The sequence below is a fragment of the Aedes albopictus genome, chromosome 2 (genome assembly GCF_035046485.1).
Source record: "Aedes albopictus strain Foshan chromosome 2, AalbF5, whole genome shotgun sequence".
Taxonomy (NCBI): Eukaryota; Metazoa; Arthropoda; class Insecta; order Diptera; family Culicidae; genus Aedes; species Aedes albopictus.
This window is the reverse complement of record NC_085137.1, coordinates 182,558,714-182,579,987: the sequence shown is the minus strand read 5'-3', so window position 1 is coordinate 182,579,987 and position 21,274 is coordinate 182,558,714. Positions and strand designations below refer to the sequence as shown.

Sequence of the window (21,274 nt, the reverse complement as noted above, 5' to 3'; positions counted from 1 at the left end):
TTTTGAATGCGCTGTAGTTAGGCGGAATTAATTATATGGCGACACATATCAATCGAATCTACTGCTGGACACTACCAAACATGGTTCTTAACAAGAATTGTTTGAATATTTCGGAGTGTATGGCAAAAAGCATAAATTTTAAGCTTTACAAAGACAACCTTAATTTGTAGTTTCGTATATTTTAAATGTGGTCAAGCATAATATCAAAGAAATTTCCCTCATCTGAATTACAGACGTTAACTAACCTGCAAAGCTCTTCTCCTGATTTAACTAATAAACAAAACAACCAATCATCCTCAACAAACGACTGCAAATTAAAGTACTGTATAATTATTATAATTTTGGAACTACCCAGTGGGGCACGCTGTCCAGCGGCAGTTGTATGCATAAGCTTCCTCCATCCATCCCAATTTCATTAGGAAGCATGCCACTGATTGCGTCCCAGGTGTTTCACGTCGCTTTGGCTAAATAGCGCAGCTCCGGACGCAGCATCCCCCTCATCATCATCATTATCATCAGCAGCACCAACAGCAGCGGACGAAAAATTTAAATGCCGAAAGCTTTAATATTCTTCTCCCGTGGCCGGCCGTGGTCTTGAGCATGGCATAATCCCTGCAGCGCGCAAAAGCCACATTCACCTCCGCCAGTCCCGGTTGTGACTCCGGTGGTAAATGACCGTAACAAATAGACTAGTATGTAGAGAGAAGTGAAAAAAAAAAAACGACGAAGTACGCGCGCCCGTTGGAGTAACTACAATAACGGTCCCACGATGACCCGGCACGGCGTGGCGTGTGGCAGATCCAGATGGGGACACGGACACTCTGATTCGTCGTCGTCGTTTGCGTCATAATTGCCGACCCAAGTAACCACGCTGTTGAAGCTGTACGTATTGCATAAATAACGCACATATATTGACATGCATTACTCTATATAAACCATTAAAGTTGAATTAAAGTGGGAAGTGGCGCCACTATTGTTGAATTACGATTATACCAGTATAATCGTAAGTCAGCAATAGTGGCGCCACTTGCCACTTTAATTCAACTTCAATGATAAATGTAGGGCAATGCATGCCAATATATTAGCTTTAAATATGCACTACGTACAGCTTCAACAGCATGGTTACTTGGGGAGAAATGCAATGTGGATGCTGCTGGGATGGTGTCCCAGTCAGAGCCATACCCACCACAAGCCACAAGTGACAAAAGACAAAAGTTTTCGGCTGACACGTTTTTATCTCGGGGTCTGCCGGACATTGGCCCGTATGAATAAAAAGTAGCAAAAACGAGGCTTTGTAGTTACTACTTTGTAGTATGATCCACATGTAGTAAATTTGGTTTGGTATGAATAAAAAGTTTTTCGAACATAGTAGTAAATACTATATTCGAAAACAAAAATGTAGTACTTACTACAACAACAAGATGTCAAAATATTTGGTTATGTCAAATATTTGTTTACACGCGTTGTTTGGTGCATCTTTTGGACTCTGAAAAATGGCTAGCAAATATTTCCGCGATATGAATTCGGAGGATTTTTTCCCCGGATTCGTGAATGATTCAAACGATGAACGATTCATCAGTGCACCCGTTTCATCACGCGTTGTGGACGAAGTGAATGTGCAGCCAATCGAGGAGCCACCCATCCCGATCGATTATGATCCAGTGGAATTGATGGAAGACAACGAGACGGTGTATGCACCGGTGGATGCAAATGTACCTGAGGCTGAAGGTGAGGAACAGTTTGCCCCGAACCGAATCAGCGATGTCCTTTTCAGCACAGCATTGGCAGACTGTGGATCCGCGCTTTTGAAGAAGGCTGCTACACCGGCGATGAAGATTAAGAAGAAGAAGGCAATGCAGGAAGTTATTGACTACATCCTTCTTCGGAAGGGTGTCAAAGCCACAGAGCAGCAGATTCTGAAGAAAATTAATAACACGAAGAGCCGTATCAAATCCAAAACAGATTTGAAGGCGACTGGAAACAAAAAGATTGTACTCAACGAGGGAGAAAAGATCTTTTTCAAGCTGATGGGTGCAGAAGAAAACCCGACAGTTGTCAAATTGTCATGTAAGTACCAATTTTCACGCTTAAATAACAGTAAAAATGACAAAACTTTATTATAGATGGTACTTCCGCCGGTGCATCAGGTGGCGTGCACACTGGTTCATCTACTTCAGCCGGCCCTCCATCCGCGCCACAAGACCCAAATGTGGAAGACACAGAATATGCTCCACCAGCTTCATCGGATCCGGAAGATTTCGAAGGAGAGGTTGCTTCTCCCTCTTTAAATGCAACTCCAGTACTACCAAAAAGACATCAGAAGCGCTCTAAACAACAGGTATTGTTCATTTATAATCTTTGTACTTATTGGTATGTTTAACGCTTGTTTAATTGCAGCATGAAACTCCAACAACATCAACACTGACCCTAGTAGAGCTGCAACGCCACGTACTATTGAAGCAGTTGGAAGTGTTTGAAGAACAACGGCTTGTATACCAGCGAATGGGAGAGACCTTAACTAAAGTAGACCAGTACATTGAAATGCGCATGAATACCACAGATTAATGTTTTTTTAAACGATTTTATTCAGAATAGAATTCAAAAAGAAAAAAAAAAATGTTATAATACATTTGTTCTATCGAATAAAAACTGTGAAATCAAATCTCGACGTGAATCGCCTCTCATTTTGATGGTGTCGTTTCTATTCTCATTTGCTGGTGCAACATGCAATCGTAGATCCGCCGAATCGTCTTCAAATTCCTCTTCTCCGAGATATTTCGCCACATTATGTAAGATAAAGCAGGCTAAGATTATTGTTGGAATTCTGTCGGTCCTTATCCGTATCTTGGACTTTAAAATAGGGAAACGTCTTTTAACTTGACCAAACACACGCTCAATCACCACCCGCTCACGACTGTGAATTTTATTGTAATTCATTTGCTGTGGCATATCCGGATTGCGGTAAGGGGTCATCAACCACGGTGCGATTCCATATCCTTCGTCTCCCAAAAGAATTGCGCCAGAAGAGTTTTCATTCATGATGTTATGAATAGCCGAATTTTTCCAAATTCTTGAATCATGTACAGAACCTGGCCAGGAACAGTCAATGGAAGTAAATGCTTCTTTACCATCACAAGTTGCCTGGATATTAAAAGAGGCAGACCCCTTCCTGTTCACAAATTCGTCACCATGGTCATGCGGCTTCATTATTAGAACATGAGTACAATCAATTGCGCCAATTGCCTGTGGGAACTTGTGATTTTTTGACCAAAGAACCTGTGCACGCTTCATGTCCTCAATTGAGTTAGGAAATTGAATCCAACGGTCTGCCTTTTCGGTAATTTTCTGACACACATCCCATATAGTCTTGCATGCTGTGGTTTGATGAATACCAATAACCTCTCCAACGCCAACCTGGAATAGAATATTATTGATAGAATAAGGCTTCAATCGTTTCAATTTCACCATATAATTTGAAATTTATTACCTGAAAACCGGGGTCGCCAATATAGCGAAGAAATGTACGCATCTTTCTATCGCGATTCAGTGCTCCTCCTCGGGTTTCGGAACAGCTAGCCAAAAACTCTTCGGTCAACCATTCAACGTTCTCTTCCGTAAATCGATACAAATTTCTGTAGTTGTCACTGTTGGTGTTGCGTCTATTTACGTAAATTTTCTGACGACGTTCACTCAAATTCATAAACATAGCCATATCTTGTTTTTTTTTTCTGAATTGACTGCAAAACCACTCGCTGAAAACAACTTTGTAGCATGCTCCAGAGCAGACTACAAATAAATTGTAGTATTTACTACTTTTATTCATACCACACGATGAACATGTTCCACAAAAGTAGTTGTTCGAAAATTGTAGTGTAGTAAACAATCTTTTATTCATACCATTTTACTACAATTGTAGTAAATACTACTAAAATTGTAGTAAAATGTGGATTACTACTTTTTATTCATACGGGCCATTAGCTGGCTGGTGGAACATTCCTACGACGTCCTACGTAGATATAACGTTAGCATGTTGGCTTGATTTTAGTTTTAATTTTAGTAGAGTAGAGTAAAACATAATTCATTCGGTTGAGGTCAGAGACAATCTGGAAATGTGAGATTCACATGTGACATCATTTTCCGGTGTTGTTCACCCGTGTAGAAAATATGTACATACTCGTTATGATAAATCGTACTGCAACACTAGATCAAAAGAATAATCCATTCGTTGCGCATATGATTGTGATTCAAATCCATAGCGTTCTGTGATAGCTAAGACAATATCAAAACCTTGAAAGAATATTGCCCGAAGTAAATATGCACAAAACAAGCGTTCAGAGCAAAAAGATAATCGAAGCTTCCCTGCTCAATCAACCGTCATGCAAGAATCGCAAGATAAGCGTGTTACTCCGTTCTCTATCGAATGTCTTTGTTGTTGCCAGGAGATGTGCCGCTTCAATAAGATGCTGAATCGCAAATCGGCTCCGCCATGCGGCAGATATGAGTAATAACAGCAACAGAGATTACTTGAGCTTTGAAGTGAAAACCGTTTCATTTTTTAAGGTTCCTGATATGAAAATAAACTTGATGCGGCTTGCATCATTTTTGTTACTTTTTCTAGGATCTTCTATCTGTTTTTTTTTTTTCAAGGTAGAACTATGTACTTATTTTTGGCGTAACGCTGGGACAAAGCTCAGTATTTTCTGAGCATTTCCACAATTATTAACTGAGAGCTTCCACTTTCCTAAAAACGGTATACTTCAAGAGTTTTCAGATATACTTGTTTGAATTTTTTGACACTACTAGGCACCACCTAGCCTTGAACCTTAGGCTCAACTGTCAGATAGTTCTATGCTTGCTGAACAACTTTGACGAACACGGTATCACGCTGTCTCATCAGGATTCTGAGATATACAGGTTTGTACATTTTTCCCAATGGCTCCGCCTAGTGGATTAATCTCAAGCCCAAGCCGACGATTTCAGGTAGTTCTTCGTTTGCTTAACCATTTTTCTGGAAACGGCACACTTCCAGCTCATTAGAGTTTCAAGATGTACGTGTTTTTACTTTTTAACACTAGGCGCCACCTAGCGGATAAATCACAAACTATCTTAGTTCATCAAAATCCGTCTAAAAACAAAAAAGTTTTGTCCATTTTGGTGCTTTTCCGAAGGTAAAAAATGTACTTACCTTACCGGTCAGGCTAAGGCCGGGGTGGCCTCTGCTGTACATAGTAGCCGCCTCCATTCCACTCGGTCCATGGCTGTTTGTCTCCAGTTCCGCACTCTGCGTAGGGTCCGCAGATCGTCCTCCACTTGGTCGACCCACCTAGCTCGCTGCGCTCCACGTCTTCTTGTACCGGTCGGATGACTCTCGAGAACCATTTTAGTCGGGTTGCTATCGAACATCCTGATGACGTGACCCGCCCACCGTAGCCTCCCAATTTTCGCGGTATGGACGATGGTTGGTTCTCCCAGCAGCTGATGCAGCTCGTGGTTCATTCGCCTTCTCCACGTCCCGTCTTCCATCTGCACTCCGCCGTAGATGGTACGCAACACCTTCCGTTCGAAAACTCCAAGGGCGCGTTGGTCCTCTGCACGTAGGGTCCATGTTTCGTGCCCATAGAGGACGACCGGTCTAATCAGCGTTTTGTAGATGGTTAACTTCGTGTTACGGCGAACTTTATTCGATCGTAGAGTTCTGCGGAGTCCAAAGTAAGAACGATTTCCTGCCACAATGCGCCTCTGAATTTCTCTGCTGGTGTCGTTGTCGGCGGTCACCAGTGAGCCCAAGTACACGAATTCTTCAACCGCCTCGATTTCATCACCGTCGATATGAATTCGGGGTGGCGGGCGTGGTGATTCCTCCCTGGAGCCCTTTGCCATCATGTACTTTGTCTTCGACACATTAATGACTAGTCCGATTCGCCTGGCTTCACTCTTTAGTCGGATGTACGTTTCCGCCATCGTCTCAAATTTACGAGCAATAATATCAATATCATCGGCGAAACCAAGCAGCTGAACGGACTTCGTGAAAATCGTCCCACTCGTGTTTATCCCCGCTCTCCTTATTACACCCTCCAAAGCAATGTTGAACAGCAAGCACGAAAGACCATCACCTTGCCGTAACCCTCTGCGAGATTCGAAGGGACTCGAGAGTGTCCCTGATACTCGAACTACGCACATCACTCGATCCATCGTCGCCTTGATCAACCGTATCAGTTTATCCGGGAATCCGTATTCGTGCATAATCTGCCATAGCTGTTCTCGATCGATTGTATCATACGCCGATTTGAAATCGATGAACAAGTGATGTGTGGGCACGTTGTATTCGCGGCATTTCTGCAACACCTGGCGGATGGCGAACATCTGGTCCGTTGTAGCGCGTTCACCCATAAATCCAGCCTGATATTGCCCCACGAACTCTCTTGCAATCGGTGATAGACGGCGGCATAAAATTTGAGAGAGTATTTTGTAGGCAGCGCTCAGTAGTGTGATCGCGCGGTAGTTCCCGCAATCCAACTTGTCGCCCTTTTTGTAGATGGGACACACGATACCTTCCATCCATTCCTCCGGTAATACTTCCTCCTCCCAAATCTTGGTAATGACCCAGTGTAGTGCTCTCACCAGTGCTTCTCCACCGTATTTTAGAAGCTCGCTTGGTAGTTGATCTGCTCCAGCGGCTTTGTTGTTTTCAACCGGCCAACCTCCTCCTCAATCTCTTGAAGGTCAGGGGCCGGAAGTCTTTCGTCCTGTGCACATACTCCTAGATCGGTTACCACGCCACCTTCGGTACTTGCAACGTCGCCATTGAGGTGCTCATCGTAATGCTGCCGCCACCTCTCGACCACCTCACGCTCGCTCGTGAGAATATTCCCGTGATTATCTCGGCACATGTCGGCTTGTGGAACAAAGCCTCTGCGCGAGCGGTTCAGCTTCTCGTAGAACTTTCGTGTGTCCTTAGCGCGGTACAGCTCTTCCATCGCTTCGCGATCTCGTTCGTCGATTTGGTTTTCTGTTCGATGGTCGGGTGATCTCCAGGTGGCTTTGTGGATATCTTTGCGGGGGAAGAAGGTGCTTCGGACTACCATACCACGGGAGGCTGCAAAGTTTACGCATCGCTGGCCGTTATCATTCGATACGGCGTGCAGGCTGTTTCGCCCGATTACCGGTCTGTACATTTCCTCCCTTCCTACCTGCGCGTTCATGTCGCCGACAACGATTTTCACGTCACGCGGCGAGCAGCCATCGTATGTTTGCTCTAAATGCGCGTAAAACGCTTCTTTCTCGTCATCGGCTCTCCCTTCGTGTGGGCAGTGGACGTTAATGATGCTGTAGTTGAAGAAACGGCCCTTAACTCTCAACATGCACATCCTTGCGTTGATCGGCTGCCACCCGATCACACGTTGCCGCATCTTGCCCAACACTATAAATCCTGTTCCCAGTTCATTGGTGGTGCCACAGCTTTGGTAGAAGGTAGCCGCTCGATGCCCGCTTTTCCACACTTTCTGTCCAGTCCAACAAAGTTCCTGCAACGCCACGATGTCGAAGTTGCGGGGATGTAGATCGTCGTAAATTATCCTGTCACATCCTGCGAAACCTAGTGACTTGCAATTCCATGTTCCAAGTTTCCAATCGTAGTCCTTATTTCGTCGCGTGGGTCTTTGCCGATTGTATCGAGTCGTATTTTCTCCTATGTTATTCGCAATGGGGATTTTTGCGGGTGGCTTATTGGGCCTACGCCAACACTCCTGTCTCGCCGGAGGACCATCGTGCCAGTTCTGTTTAACGTCCCAACCAACACTGGGACGACCACGCTGATGGGGCTACCACCTTGGATCTAGCTGGGCGTGGTGCAGCGTTTCTTATTCAGCCGCTGGATGCCAGAACAGACGCTGTTCGAGCCGCACCTCCTTGGTGAACAGACACTCGGATCGTACCTCCTCAATCTAGCTGAAGTCAGAAGGACAACAGTGCCCAGGCTGCACTACCAGCTAAGCACACAACTCTTAGCTGGCGGTCTTTGTCATCGCTTGACCCGTGGAAGCATGAGGTAGGAACTTGTGAGGACCAGAGCTATGTTGGACGCTCTCCTTATCGACTCACCGTTTTGCAGCCCAGGTAAAAAATGTATGTTGGCTGAATCAAGGTTAAATTCTGAACGTGAGTTCACGCGGACCGACAAGGACAAGTTCTAAATCAACTTGGATATGCAGCTGCTGCTGCAGTTTAGCTCAATGGAAATTTCGGCGAAGGCCCTTTTACAACAGCATCATCATCGATGGGAAGCACAACGAGAAGCCGCACTTTATTCAGAAATTTATTCCAGAATTTCTCCAGGAGTTGCTTCAGTGGTTTTCCTAGGAGTTCTTGGGATTCTTACTGGAATTAATTCCCGAATTCCTGTAGGTGTTCCTTCTAGTATTTCTGAAGTTGCCCCTCTATTTTCTCCAAGATTTCTCCAAGAATCCAAAAGTTTCTTCTGGGAATCTCAGGGCTGGTAGCAAAGACTGATGGTTGAAATAGTTATTTTAGTGACCAAGTTCACGAAAATAGTGACCAAATAGTGACTTACAAATGGCAAAAAAGTGACTAAATAGTGACTTTTGGCAAAAAACTATGATTAGCAACCAAAAATTGTGAGCCAAACTTGATTCAGAAAACTTTGGAGTACCGCATAAAACACATTTCCAGGAAAACCTTTTCCACAAACAATTATTAAAAATGCATGTGTTAATATACAACTGTTAGCAGATATTGTGCAGAACTAGATAAATATGTATTAAGTAAATGAACGAAAATGGTTGTTGGCAAATACAGCTTCTTTTTAGTCGGTTCCAGTAGAACCTCAATGTGGAAATATTGGCGCAAGTTCCTGGCATTTTTTTAGTTAAAGCTGATATATTAAAGAATTTGAGATGAAATACTCAGAGGTTTATTGAACAAATTCCTAAACTATTGCATATATTTCCTTTGCATTTTATAGAAAAAAATCAGGGTAAAATTCTTGAGCCTTATTTGAAAGAGCATTCTGCTCAATTCACTGCGGACAAAAATCATGGAATGGTGTTTGCTAAAATTTCTGTAGAAGTTAAAAAAAAACAAATGCAAAATGAAAGATTTTTCTTTCTATATCGTCCTGATAGGAAATGACGATACTTGGGATACGAAATTTCTTTTAAAAATTCCTGGAGAGTTTATTTTTTTTATAAATAGACAATGTGACACATTGAATGTGTAGGCAGGTTTATGAAAAATTGCTCAAATTTCTTTGAAATTATTTGCGAGAAACCCCTCGAAACTATAAAAAGGTAAAAATTAAACAGAAATTGATTAGACTATTGTGATAGAATTCATGTAAATTAAACAGAAATTGATTAGACTATTGTGATAGAATTCATGTAGTATTTGTTATCGTATACATTTCAAGCATTTTTGAGGGATTACAAACAACGCTTATTGACGAAAACTTAATTTCAACAAAATTGCCATCTTCAAAAACTCCCATATTTGAGTTTATCAAAACAAAATAGTCAGAACAGTATTTGGCGATGTTCCAGAAAAAAACTCTTGTCAAAAATAGTGCCCAATGTTGAAGATTACTGGAAGGTATCATATCGAAGATTTATTTTCCAAACATTCGTCAAAGAATTTTATCAGGAAATTTTTCCAGGCGTTGAACTAGATTATCATACCTACAGAAATCATACCATCAGAAATTCAACAAAAGCTTTTGCTAAAGATAAATTCTGTTATTCTGTTATAATCAACGCACCCCCGGGCCGTGGCCAATCTGCGTTGTTTCGCTGGGCGATACGTCTACCAGTAGACTTGTATCTGCCCTATGCTAAACCGATTAGCATATCAAGTCCTTTCCACTGATGAGTAGGCTCGAATGTCCCGCCCCTCCCTATAACCCATAGGGGGAAATAAGGAGTTTCCAGTTTCAAGTATTGTATTGATTATGACACCAACTCTTTCTATTCCTTGGGAAAAAATCACTAGACTTGGATTATCAGACTACTATTAATAATGAACATAATTAAGATACAAGTTTACATACACAATTGTAAAAGCAGTGTTAGATACTTTAAAGTGAATTGAAAAATGTGAATAAGATAAATTGTAAACTATTTCGCGGCGACACGAATGCTTCAATAGTGTCATAAATAAAGGCGCAAACAAACAAATAATTGATATTGAAGTATGCATATTGCATCATCTATTAGCAAAGTAATAGAAAGAGTTGGGTGCCTGATTATAAAATTGTTGTACTTATCTTGTGTGTTTCGGACAAGTCCCGTTTGTGTTGGCCATTAGGACACTTCTTGCTTCAAAACGGTCGTTTCTGGAATGGAAAGAGAATAATTGGCCGCACAACTCCGCAAATGGGCGGCCCGCACATATTAGTATAATGTTGCAATGATTGAAAATAATATAGTTATTGTTAATCTATATGAATACTGCTACTAGTTCAGGTTTCTCACCCTCCACGATTCTCTAGATACTGTTATAGCGTGTTTGTTGTAAATTTGTTAATAAGTGAAGCCTCCAGTAATTCAAAATTTAATGTAGCGAAGATCTTGAGTGGATAGCATTCATTGATAATGATAGTGATTATTTTAATATGGCCTCACAAAAATTACTATTCAAATATTTTAAATCGGATTCGTCAATAAAATTATTGTTCATAAAATAATTAACCATGCGAATAATAAGGATTGAGGAAGTTATATAGATATTGGTTATATGAACTACTACTATTTACTATACATCTTCAAATGGATAGTGTAACTACAGAAAACTACAGAAGAGTTAGCGGTATTTGTATTATTGAAGTGATACCCAATGGGTGCCCCAGAAAAAAATCCATTAATTTGATTCAACTAGGAGTTCGTTCATAAATCACATATACTTCATAAGGAGAGGCAAAGTTGTAACTTCATGCAATTTTGGTTTTGCATGGGCAAAATTTTATGAGGGTTCGGTCTATATGTTTATGAACGGACTCTAATATATGGATTTGCAGCATAGCTGAGCCTTTCCGTCATAAGACTGACGAAAACCAATAGTTTGTAATGAAATTGTCCGCGTGGATTTGTAGTACTGAATCAATTGCTCGACATGACCCTATGTCTCACATACGATTATGCTAATGACTCATTAAAACATTAAAATCTGATACTCATCTCATGTTTGTCTTCAAAACCTTGTCATATTTAGAAAATGTATGCTTTTAAGGTTTAGCTCTTAAGCTATCTTAATAATTTTACTATTTACTGACTAGATAGCCAAAGTTAGAATTCACAGAGAATGAGATCATTTATAGTACTACAGCACCATAGGAGATCACTCACACTGCGTTTTCATAGAACGGCATTTTGTTCTACTAATAACAAACAGATGCTACTGATCTCCCTTAGCATAGATCCGCAGCCTAATACACGCGCCCTGTCGGATTTCATAAGCCTCGGAGATTATTACCACCTTCAATGGTATTCCCATATACTATCCCACATTATTGTCCCATCAAGGGTCTGACTGGGCTCATAACCCCCCTCAGTGGTAATATTCTCACCAGCTTGGAATTATATTTTCCCGGTACATAAGTGATTTCGACAACATACCGTTACACTATGCCGTAGTATAATTGGAATCACTATATCAGAGGATTGAATTATCTGATTTTAAAATTTACCATTGAATCTACATTCAGTTCAACCAATCAACACTGCAAAGCACAATGGTCATATGACGAAAATCAATGCTTTCTGGAAGATATAAACCAAGCCCAGGGAACAAAAGCTTTTGCTAAAGATAAAATTGCAAAAGTAGTATTCAGTGATTTTTGCCAAAATCCTGCATGTATTCATGCATAAATGGTCATGGACGTCATACAAGAGCATGTTTCGAGGCCTACATCGACAATCATTAATTCCGCCGAAAATGTCTTCAAGAGTTCTGGCAAATGTTTCCTCAATTCCTATTTTACTTAATCAAAATCCTTTCCGAAGATGCCATTACAAGTTTATTTAGATTTTTTACCTATATTTGTTTCGGTAATAGTTCAAAAACATTCACTTTACTGTAGAATGACCAGAAACTTCAATGGGAAAGAATGGTTTCTAGTAATAGTCGCATGAATCTTGGACGAAAAGACAACACTTCCACTGAATAGATGAAAAAGTTTTGGACTGGAAATCTCTCCGATAAAGACACCTAACTTAACAATACCACGAATCAAAATCAGTCACTCTACATAGGCGATTGATACATTTGCTAACACAGTCCAGCCTCTCAATGCTTGATTTGCACTTTTTATCACTTTAAATCTTATTTATCTCTCTGACTAGATGCTTTGCCACAAAACATTAAAATAGTTGAAAATAGTGACTTTTCAAGAAAAAAAGTGACTTTAGTTGAAACATCTTGAAAATAGTGACTTTTTAGTGACTGATCCGAAAATAGTGACCAAGTCACTAAATAGTGACTCGCTACCAGCCCTGCTTCCAGTACTTTCTACTGGAGGCATAATAACACCCGCATAATCAAAAACGATCCGCTGTGTGGTCTAAGCTATTCGTTGACTTTGAATCAGATAATAACTATTTGCAGCATCCTTCGTGTATGATTTGAATACGATTTTTTAACACAAGAATAAGTCAAACTGAACTCTGATTAGAGTGCAAGATATGCTTGCCGAGAATATCCACAAATCTATGATTTTCCAATCCTAAAATTATTGTTTCCCTTTACACAAATCCAGAACAACAATGGAAAGGTCACATCAACTGAAAAGGTGATTTTTATTCTGCGGCCCGTGGCTTTGAGGAAAAATTTCAATTTGACCCGCGGTATGCTCTAACTTGGGCACCACTGCTTTACAGTTATGGTCAAATTTCATAAGGTATTTTGATGAATTTCATAAGTTTACTTCGCTGAGTGTACGATAATCATGAGTAATCCTGAGTAATCTTGGTAAACAATAAGCAAACACAGTTTTTTATTGCATTTCTAGCGTAACATTTGAAAAGGGCCTAACTGCAAAACGTAAACATTGAGAAAATCGCATGAGAAGATTACCTTCCAGATTAGTTAATCCTATTTGAAAACGAAAGATTTTTTTAGGTGTTTTATTCCATCCATTGACACGTAAGGAAGTCTACTTTATGATTCTGTGCATTATTTGCATTATACTATAGCAAAAATCCAATAAATAATAGATTTTGAACATGGACGGCAGATAGGCCCTTTTACAATCTCAAAATCAGTTAGGCCCTTGCAGTTAGGCCCTTTTATCGTTGGCAATTTCAGTTAGGCCCTTCTATTTTTTCCTTATTTTTGGCTAATTTTAGTTATTCTGGATTATTATTATTGATAATTCAAGGAAAGTTAAAGAACTACTCAAAATTATTGAAAAATATGAAAAATAACCCAAATTTACAAAAGGGCCTTTCTGATTTGAGGGATAATTTTCAGTTGGGCCCTTTTATTTTTTTCTTTATTTTAGCTAATTTGAATTATTTTGGATTTATTTGCATCGATAATTCAGAGAAAGTCAAAGAATTACTAAAAATATTGGAAAAGATGAAAAATAATCAAAATTTACAAAAGGGCCTATCTGATTTGAAAGGTAATTTTCAGTTAGGCCCTTTTGAATGCAGTTAGGCCCTAAAAGATTATTCAATTTCAGATAGGCCCTTTTGAAATTTATTTAAAAGACGGGTAAAATAGCTCTTTTCGCATTGATTAAGGTGTTATGGGGTAGCTTAGGTAGATATTGATAGGAATAGTGAAAAATCGGGTTTGTTTACATTTTGCAGATAGGCCCTTTTCAAATGTTACGCTAGATTTGTATTTTATGCATCGTACGTAAACCTGTCAGTTTTACAACTATGTATCAGGTTAAGTTCTAGTTATCGAAGTAATCAGAGTTTTTTTTTGTTTAGTGACAAATCTGGCGTTCGATTTGATTAGGTCCTATCAACATAGGAATCACAGCAAACATACGACCTATTCAAATCGAACGCCAGAAATATTAAATTTTATGCAATTCAGTATCATAATTTATATTTTATACTGCTGACACCGACGAACTGACGTGACTCTCGAGCTCGGCACATGACCGGAGAAATAAAACGATCAATTCAAAGGCCAGTGGTCGCAAATGTCAAACTGAAAGTGACGCTTGTCAAAATGACGACGCCTATGCAAGCGTCGTCTTGTTCGAATTTGTAAACAAGAACACGTGATAGCTGGTCATATGAGTCTGCGACTTGGTCGGCACCCGGAATGTAACATTTTACGGTTTACTAAATAATGCAATTGAGTGTAAAAATAGAGAAAGTTATGCTCAGTCTTAGTCAAATGATACCATTACACTAGTTTACAGCATTTTTGAACTCGGTAAGCTGATGATCATTTTTGGTGTAGAATCATGCCCTGAGTTCGAAAACGCGAAGGAAAAAAATTACAGTAGAGCGGAAATTTTTTCGACTTTCCATACAAGGTTGATGATTTGAAATCGATTTTTGTTCTATTTTTAAGCAACGTCGCTCACTTCACACATCTCATTTTCCGTAATAAATGCTACGATTGAGCTGATTTTTTTACTGTAACTCGCCTACATATGATATGTCAAATAAACTTTGAGAAAGAATTTTTAGATTGTTTTTTTCTTATTGCAAAAAATACATTTCTTCATATATTTTTGGCAGAGGCATCGCGTGCCTCGTTTAGCCACATGTGCACATGCAGATTTTTCATAAATTATGTAGACCAGTTATTGGGCACCTCAAACCACCCTCCATCCCATTTCCTAACCATTCGTAAGTATTTTTTATGTTAAAAAAACATATTAAATTTTGCCTGATTGATCATTATAATTTTAATCGGAACGATATATTACTACTTCGGTACTATTAAAATTTGATTCCCCAACCTAATTATTTACCTCCGGGCACATCTTCTAATGAAGTTTTCCTTTTTGGACATATTTACACAAGTTCTAGTTTATTTGCGAGCTTGGACTTGTCATTGATCTGGGACAGGCTATACGGCCATAAATTGATTTTCACTTCAGTTCACTTTATGGAATCTTTTTTTAATGGTTAAACTGCTCGTGTGAGGGTATTATAATTTTACCGCCAACCGTTCAAAATTTAATACGGTTTACTCTATGGAAATCTACCTTTTTTTAAAGAAAAATCGTTGTAAGTCGACAATTCAATGTTTATCCCATCCAAAACTGTCGATCTTAATCGATCACAGAAACTGTCCATTTTCCTTTAGGAAAATAACTATGTCTAGTTTGAAACTTCATACAATCTAAGTACAGTTAGTATCTGACATTGTGACGATATCTAAAATGTACTAGTTTTCCCGGGAGACGTACTGCCAATTTGGTTGTGCTTGTTTGACAACTGTTGAATTTGTTTCCCACTCATAATAATTTCAGTAATTTCGCAATTGTGCTACATTTTAGTTGATTCTCGTAACTTTTTCTACTTATAAACACAGCCATCCTGAAAGCGGATCGAGCCGAGCAAAAATCATGCTGAACGGTTTATCGTTTCGTGAATTATAATACCTCAAAACGAATCCAAACTCATTTTTAAAGATTTTAAGATTTCTGTTTAGGAAATAATATGCGATCGATCTAAGAACGGTACATTTTGACAAATGCGTATTTCTAGCATTCGAGTATTCTCGAATCTTCATTGACAAAATAACTTGTAGCGCTATTTGAATTTGTAGCTTTCGACCACCCTACTGGGAGAGCGAAACGTTTTAGCGCGAGAGATCAGTACGAAACAGTGAGCGCCGCACCCCCGTTTGCAAAAGCCACGCGAAGAAGCATCAAGTGCTGAGATCAAGTGCACCAAAGCGATGACACACGTTGGGTGTCTATGTGTTTGAAATTTTTCTCAGCCAGCAACCAATACTGTGAAACCACTACGCGAATACGATATGCGCCAGAGCGTTTCCAGCCGAGGTTTCCGTGTTGCTGTTTGGAAGCCAAGCGAAAGCATGCGGTGCGTAGCAGATGGGTGCCGCTTTGCCTACCTATACACACAGCCGTTGCTCGGGAACTATCGCACTAGGGCCGCTTTCCAATAAGATGTTTCTTCTTTCAGAGTGTGCAAGATCGCGATTCCCGCGTTACGGCGCTGACATAGTGCCGCTTCAAAGTGAGAGTGGGAGTGCGCGTCCAAAGGATTTTCGTGGATTTGCTGTTGTTGATATTCTTTTTTGCGGCTTCGCACACGCGCACTCCCACTCTCACGCGTAACTATAACGGCACCCTTACTTTTATGCAAGTTGCTTCTCGCTCGTCATGTGGTTTGCGCGCGATGTTGGGGATAGTAAAGATAAGGGGAAGCTGAAACAAATCGTTACACACGTTTCCGTTAAATTCATATGGGTGTCAAACATATTTTTTCACGAAATTTTAATTTTAGCTACACGTGTAATGCACACGTTGCACATGCGGACGCGACGCCTCTGATTTTTGGAAATTTGGCTAAAATTTAAGGAGACCGTCCCTAAAACTCGCCAATATCTTGAATTTCAGCAATCTGACGCAAAACCTGCATTCAGATGATCGAATGGTATTGTATTCAGCTTTTAAATTATGAAAAAAGATTTGAAATTGGTTGAACAAAACGCAAGATATTTGAATTTTAGTAAATTCCATATTTTTAAAAGTTGTAAAACTCGATATTGAGCTAAAACTCAAAAAGTGCTCTACTTAAAAATTTTTGAAGCACGGTTTCGAAATCAGTACTAAATTGTGCTTCAAAAATTTTGGTCGTTGACAGAAGTTCACGACTTTCGTTTTATTTTGTAAACTAGTGTTATTAGTAGCTGTTACCATCTGCATGCTACACTTTTCTCACCCACGGGATTCAACGGACGTCGCGACGACAACGTACGTTGCTGCAGCTCTTGTTACCGCTTCGATATCGAGTGCTCAGCCGTCCACTATTTCATGTTTTGTACAGAAAAATCTCACAAAATTAAGCCCTTATTCGTTCAAGGAATAGAAAATATTGCTTCAGGAACAATTACTTTGGATATTATCGAGGATATTATGATGAAATGATAAAGTTGGTATTGACATAAAATTAGCCGAATAGCAACAAAACGAGGAAGGGAGCGCTCACGAGAGCGACGCCGACGACGCCACGAAATGTAAACATGCACTCTTAAACAAATCCAAAAAAGAATGAAAATCTGTGTGATAATTTAGTGTTCAGCCCTTACAAAAAGCTACATTTACAATAGAATTAATTGATTTTGATTTTTTTCGACAAACATGAGGAGTATTTGTACTTATAATCATTTTAAAGAGCATCGTTCGACGTAGGAAAATCTTCCCATTTCAACACATGTATGTGCGATATTATTTAAGAGTGCTCGATGTTGTTCGGCCAATATACTTCTGAACGAAAATCAACAGATGGCGATAGTGTTTCAACGGTTTTTAATTTAAACTTTTGGACGCGCATTCCACGACGCATTGCACTAGCCACCACGTCAGTTTGTCGGTGCTGCTGATTTCAGTATAATAATTACCTACTTTTTCGTTCCGGTTCATTATGCAACTAAAATGAGTTGTAAAATGAAAAAAAGTTGATAATAAAAGTCGCATTATGAACATTATGCAACTCAAATGAGTTGCATTAATTATGAAAAAAAAATCATTTCATAAAAATTTTAACATTTAACCCTAAAAGGGATACCTTCATGGCCTCAGTTTCGTCACCTCGCTGAGTGTGTTCCATTAAAGACGAGCTCTTAAAGGCGCCTGGGGTCCAATGGACCCCAGGTATCCCTTTTAGGGTTAATGTTGTATGGAACTCGTTGCAAAATTTGATTTTTTCAGCACTCTTCGTATTTATGTACGACTCGTGCTGAAAAAATCACCTTTTTGCAACTCGTTACATAAATAACTATATATAGTTGGAGACTCCTTGCTACCAAATAATAATAATGAATTAAAATCGAAGTCTAGAAATGCATCGAAGGGTCATTGAGGGTTTGATTACTGACCAGTCCGACATCAAAAACACCTCCCAGAGAAACTCCGACACGAGAGCAACATATTCGGAGAACTCTCTCCGTTGCCAAAGAAACGGCGCTTCTCTCTCACTCACACATACACATCCATAACAGTCCGAACCGTTTCCCGGTCAAAACCAAAACTTGGTAATCATCCATCCTGTTTCACCTTTCATCCCAGCAGCATTCGGATTCTTTTTCGCCACAATCCAATATAAACCGACGAAGTGCTGTCGAGTCGAGCATTGGCAGAGCAACCACAAACCAGAATGGCGAACAAAACCTTCCTCTTTCTCCTTTCCCCCAACGAGTTCTTCAGCAATCGCACCAGAATCCGCTCCGCAACCACCTCTTCTCACACACACGCAAACCGGCAAAGAGCACCCGCGCGCATTCAACATCTTTTTTGGTATCATTACACATAATTTGATCAATTAATGCTTCAATAAAACTGCTTCCAATCGTAAGAAACGTGGACCTTATGCTGGGTTCATAGTCCAGCAGTGGAATACAATCCATTTTGGACGCCCAGAAACTTTTCCTAATACATAGATCCTTGCGTGCTCCGAAACAGGACTTCCATGCAATCAGGACAATGAAGAAGACACCCAAATCTATCGCTACTGCTGGTCTGGCGGTGGCGGTACGTACCTCTTTTCTAGGATGTCGGGGTTTCAAACACCAAACACACGGTTAGCCACTGCTAATTTAGCACAGATTTTCACACAAATCCACTATCCTGTAAATTGTTCACAAATAAAATGCGTAAATTCGTTCACTTCACGGGGAAAAACGCGTCAAACACTCGTCCGGAAAAACGTACAAACGCGATGGAAGTTCAACGGTGCGGTACACTCCGACTCCACAAAGATTTCAATCGCGAAACATGCACACAAAAAATCGGACACTGGTGAACGAACGCGAACCGTCGTCAGCCCAGCAAACGGGAGAGAGCAAGTGGTAGAAACGTACGAAAGAGAGAGAGAAAACGCCGAAACGAATGAGCGTCGCCGCCGTTTGAAACTGACGTAAAATGGACGCGGCGCTGCAAACGTCAGTTGGACGCACAGTGGGCCGCCGAGTGAGAAAAAAGGAGCAGAATTCAAGCCGGAATTTTTCCAAGCGTTAGGGTAAAAAATATAATTTGGACATGTATGTAATTTGGACAGGCACGGTGATGTATGCCTTGTTCCGGTGAGCTAATCAAAGTAGCTACTTCTCAATATCGATTATTGGATCAACCAGGTCCTATTCTGAAGACTTACGTTGAAAATGCGCTTAACAATCAAGAATTTACTTCAAAATAATCCAAAATGTAAATTGTTTCACTAAAACCCCTCAAATGCACAGGTATGCAAGAAGACACACTCAACCCGGGAGCTTCTTGACAGCTGCCGAACAACGTCAGCGTACCTGAAAATTTTGGTCCGAAAACCGACAATAACAAACCGAACAAAAAATATTAAAACATTAAACAGAAACCTTTATTTGTTGTTTCCGCTTTTTTTGTGGTAGATAAATGCAAATTAAGTGCGGCATCATGAATTTGTTTACTAGAAGCGAAAATTATATCTATAAAACAAGTAAAAGCAAAGTAATCGGCTTTCATAAAATTAATAAGAAACTCATGTTTTCTTCTAGTGCGGTTATTAAGCACCAGCAAGTAATAAATTAGGTTACTAATGCTAACATTTACAGCTACATATCTGGTGGCCAAGCCAAAATGGAAGTTAAAAACAATCATTTGCAGATGTTTTTTTTTTCGAGTTTGATCTTCGGTTTGGTCAAGCATGCGCAGTCACCAATTAATATGGAAGACCGTTTCAACATGTGCTTTTATTACATTTCATACAACAACAAAAAGAAAAATCAAAATTATTTCAATTTAATGAACATTAGTTTTTGCGCTTCTGTTGAATTCGTCCTTTTGATACGAAACGCTAGCCTCTTGTTGGCTTCCACTCACCACGAAACAAAAAGATGTTTTCGCATGGACAAAAATTGTTGCGTCAGTGAAGGATGGACCCGTTGTTTACGAACAGTAGCGACATCTGCGATTTGCAAGTAGGTACGCGAATCTGTCAAGTTACGGGGGGGTTGCATACACTTCACAGTCACATACAATATTCACCTCAAAATCGTTGAATTAATGATTGTAAGAAATTTAGAGGCCTTATTGCAATGACAAATGATCAATAAAGAAGCAATAGGTAGTCAATCTCTTAACATTCATCTAGAACGCTTAAAATAGGTGGTGTCCAAAATACATAACAAGTTTTCTACTGTAAATATATTTTGGTCATCTGAGGAACTATGGGGATGCTGTGCGATTGCATACTTGGAGGCGTATTCTGTGGGTCTGGCGATATTTTCACGATTTTAACAAAAACTGTAATAGTTATCAAAATAGATGCCTGTTAAGCGAAGAAATTTGATGATTTGCAAGAATATATATGTTAGTTTATGCTACTTGCATGATTTAGCAGTATTCATGGCTAAATATTGAGATAATTGTCCTGTCCAAATTATATATACCTATAAGGGTGTCCAATACATATATTCGGTGTCCAAAATGTAATTCTAACAGGCGATTGGAAAATGTGATTTTCTCAGCTTAAAATACCCAAGTAACCATTAAGCCATAAAAGTGGCATTAATTCGGCTCTGTAGTCGAATATAGAACATGGTTAACAGAGCTAATAACACCGACGAACCGACGTGACAGCTAGAACAAATAAATTCAAATTTGTTGTTTTCGACGCCATGATGAAAAATAGCCGAACACAACTGCCACCTCTATAACGGCTCGCGTTGTTTTGATAGCTTGACACCAAACCCCCGTGTGTTCATATTAAAAAGATCTTCTTTCAATAAAAGTACTATTGAGGTTCACGTTCTGGATACAACTGATTTAGTTTATTTCAGGCTGTCAACAGCAAACTTCATCGGGCGCAATGTGTATAAAAGATGCTATCAGGTAAGGTATAATATATCTCTCATTTGTGTGTGATCGGGGATAGGAAAGTTAACACACTGAATACAATTCAATTCCTTCCCTTTTTAGTTAGTAATCATCACTTAACTAGAACTTACAAAGAATTCAACTTGTCCTTACAAATGTATTTTTACTTGAATTCGCTTAATCAATCGTAATATTCGATGGCACTTGAAATTCACACTGATGTAGCTTAATAGTACAGGAAATCTTCATGCTCTG

General features: G+C 39.7%; 2 protein-coding genes across 2 annotated transcripts; one reads left to right on the top strand and one right to left on the bottom strand.

Moving 5' to 3' along the window:
- Window positions 1-1,493: 1,493 nt before the first annotated feature.
- On the top strand, window positions 1,494-2,565 carry LOC134287820 (uncharacterized). Its single transcript, XM_062850815.1, has 3 exons — window positions 1,494-2,067; window positions 2,124-2,338; window positions 2,398-2,565. Exons 1-3 carry the CDS (start codon window positions 1,494-1,496, stop codon window positions 2,563-2,565), a joined length of 957 nt encoding a protein of 318 aa, XP_062706799.1.
- Window positions 2,566-2,610: 45 nt separating this feature from the next.
- On the bottom strand, window positions 2,611-3,971 carry LOC115256092 (putative nuclease HARBI1). The gene has a single exon (XM_062850816.1). It carries the CDS (start codon window positions 3,466-3,468, stop codon window positions 2,620-2,622), a length of 849 nt encoding a protein of 282 aa, XP_062706800.1. The 5' UTR covers window positions 3,469-3,971; the 3' UTR covers window positions 2,611-2,619.
- Between the last annotated feature and the right edge of the window lie 17,303 nt (window positions 3,972-21,274).

Coding starts and splice junctions, on each gene's coding strand:
- LOC134287820 (XM_062850815.1), top strand. CDS start 1,494: ATGGCTAGCAAATATTTCCGCGATATGAATTCGGAGGATTTTTTCCCC. Junction 2,068..2,123: donor GACAGTTGTCAAATTGTCAT/GTAAGTACCAAT, acceptor ACTTTATTATAG/ATGGTACTTCCGCCGGTGCA. Junction 2,339..2,397: donor AGAAGCGCTCTAAACAACAG/GTATTGTTCATT, acceptor GTTTAATTGCAG/CATGAAACTCCAACAACATC.
- LOC115256092 (XM_062850816.1), bottom strand. CDS start 3,468: ATGGTGAAATTGAAACGATTGAAGCCTTATTCTATCAATAATATTCTA.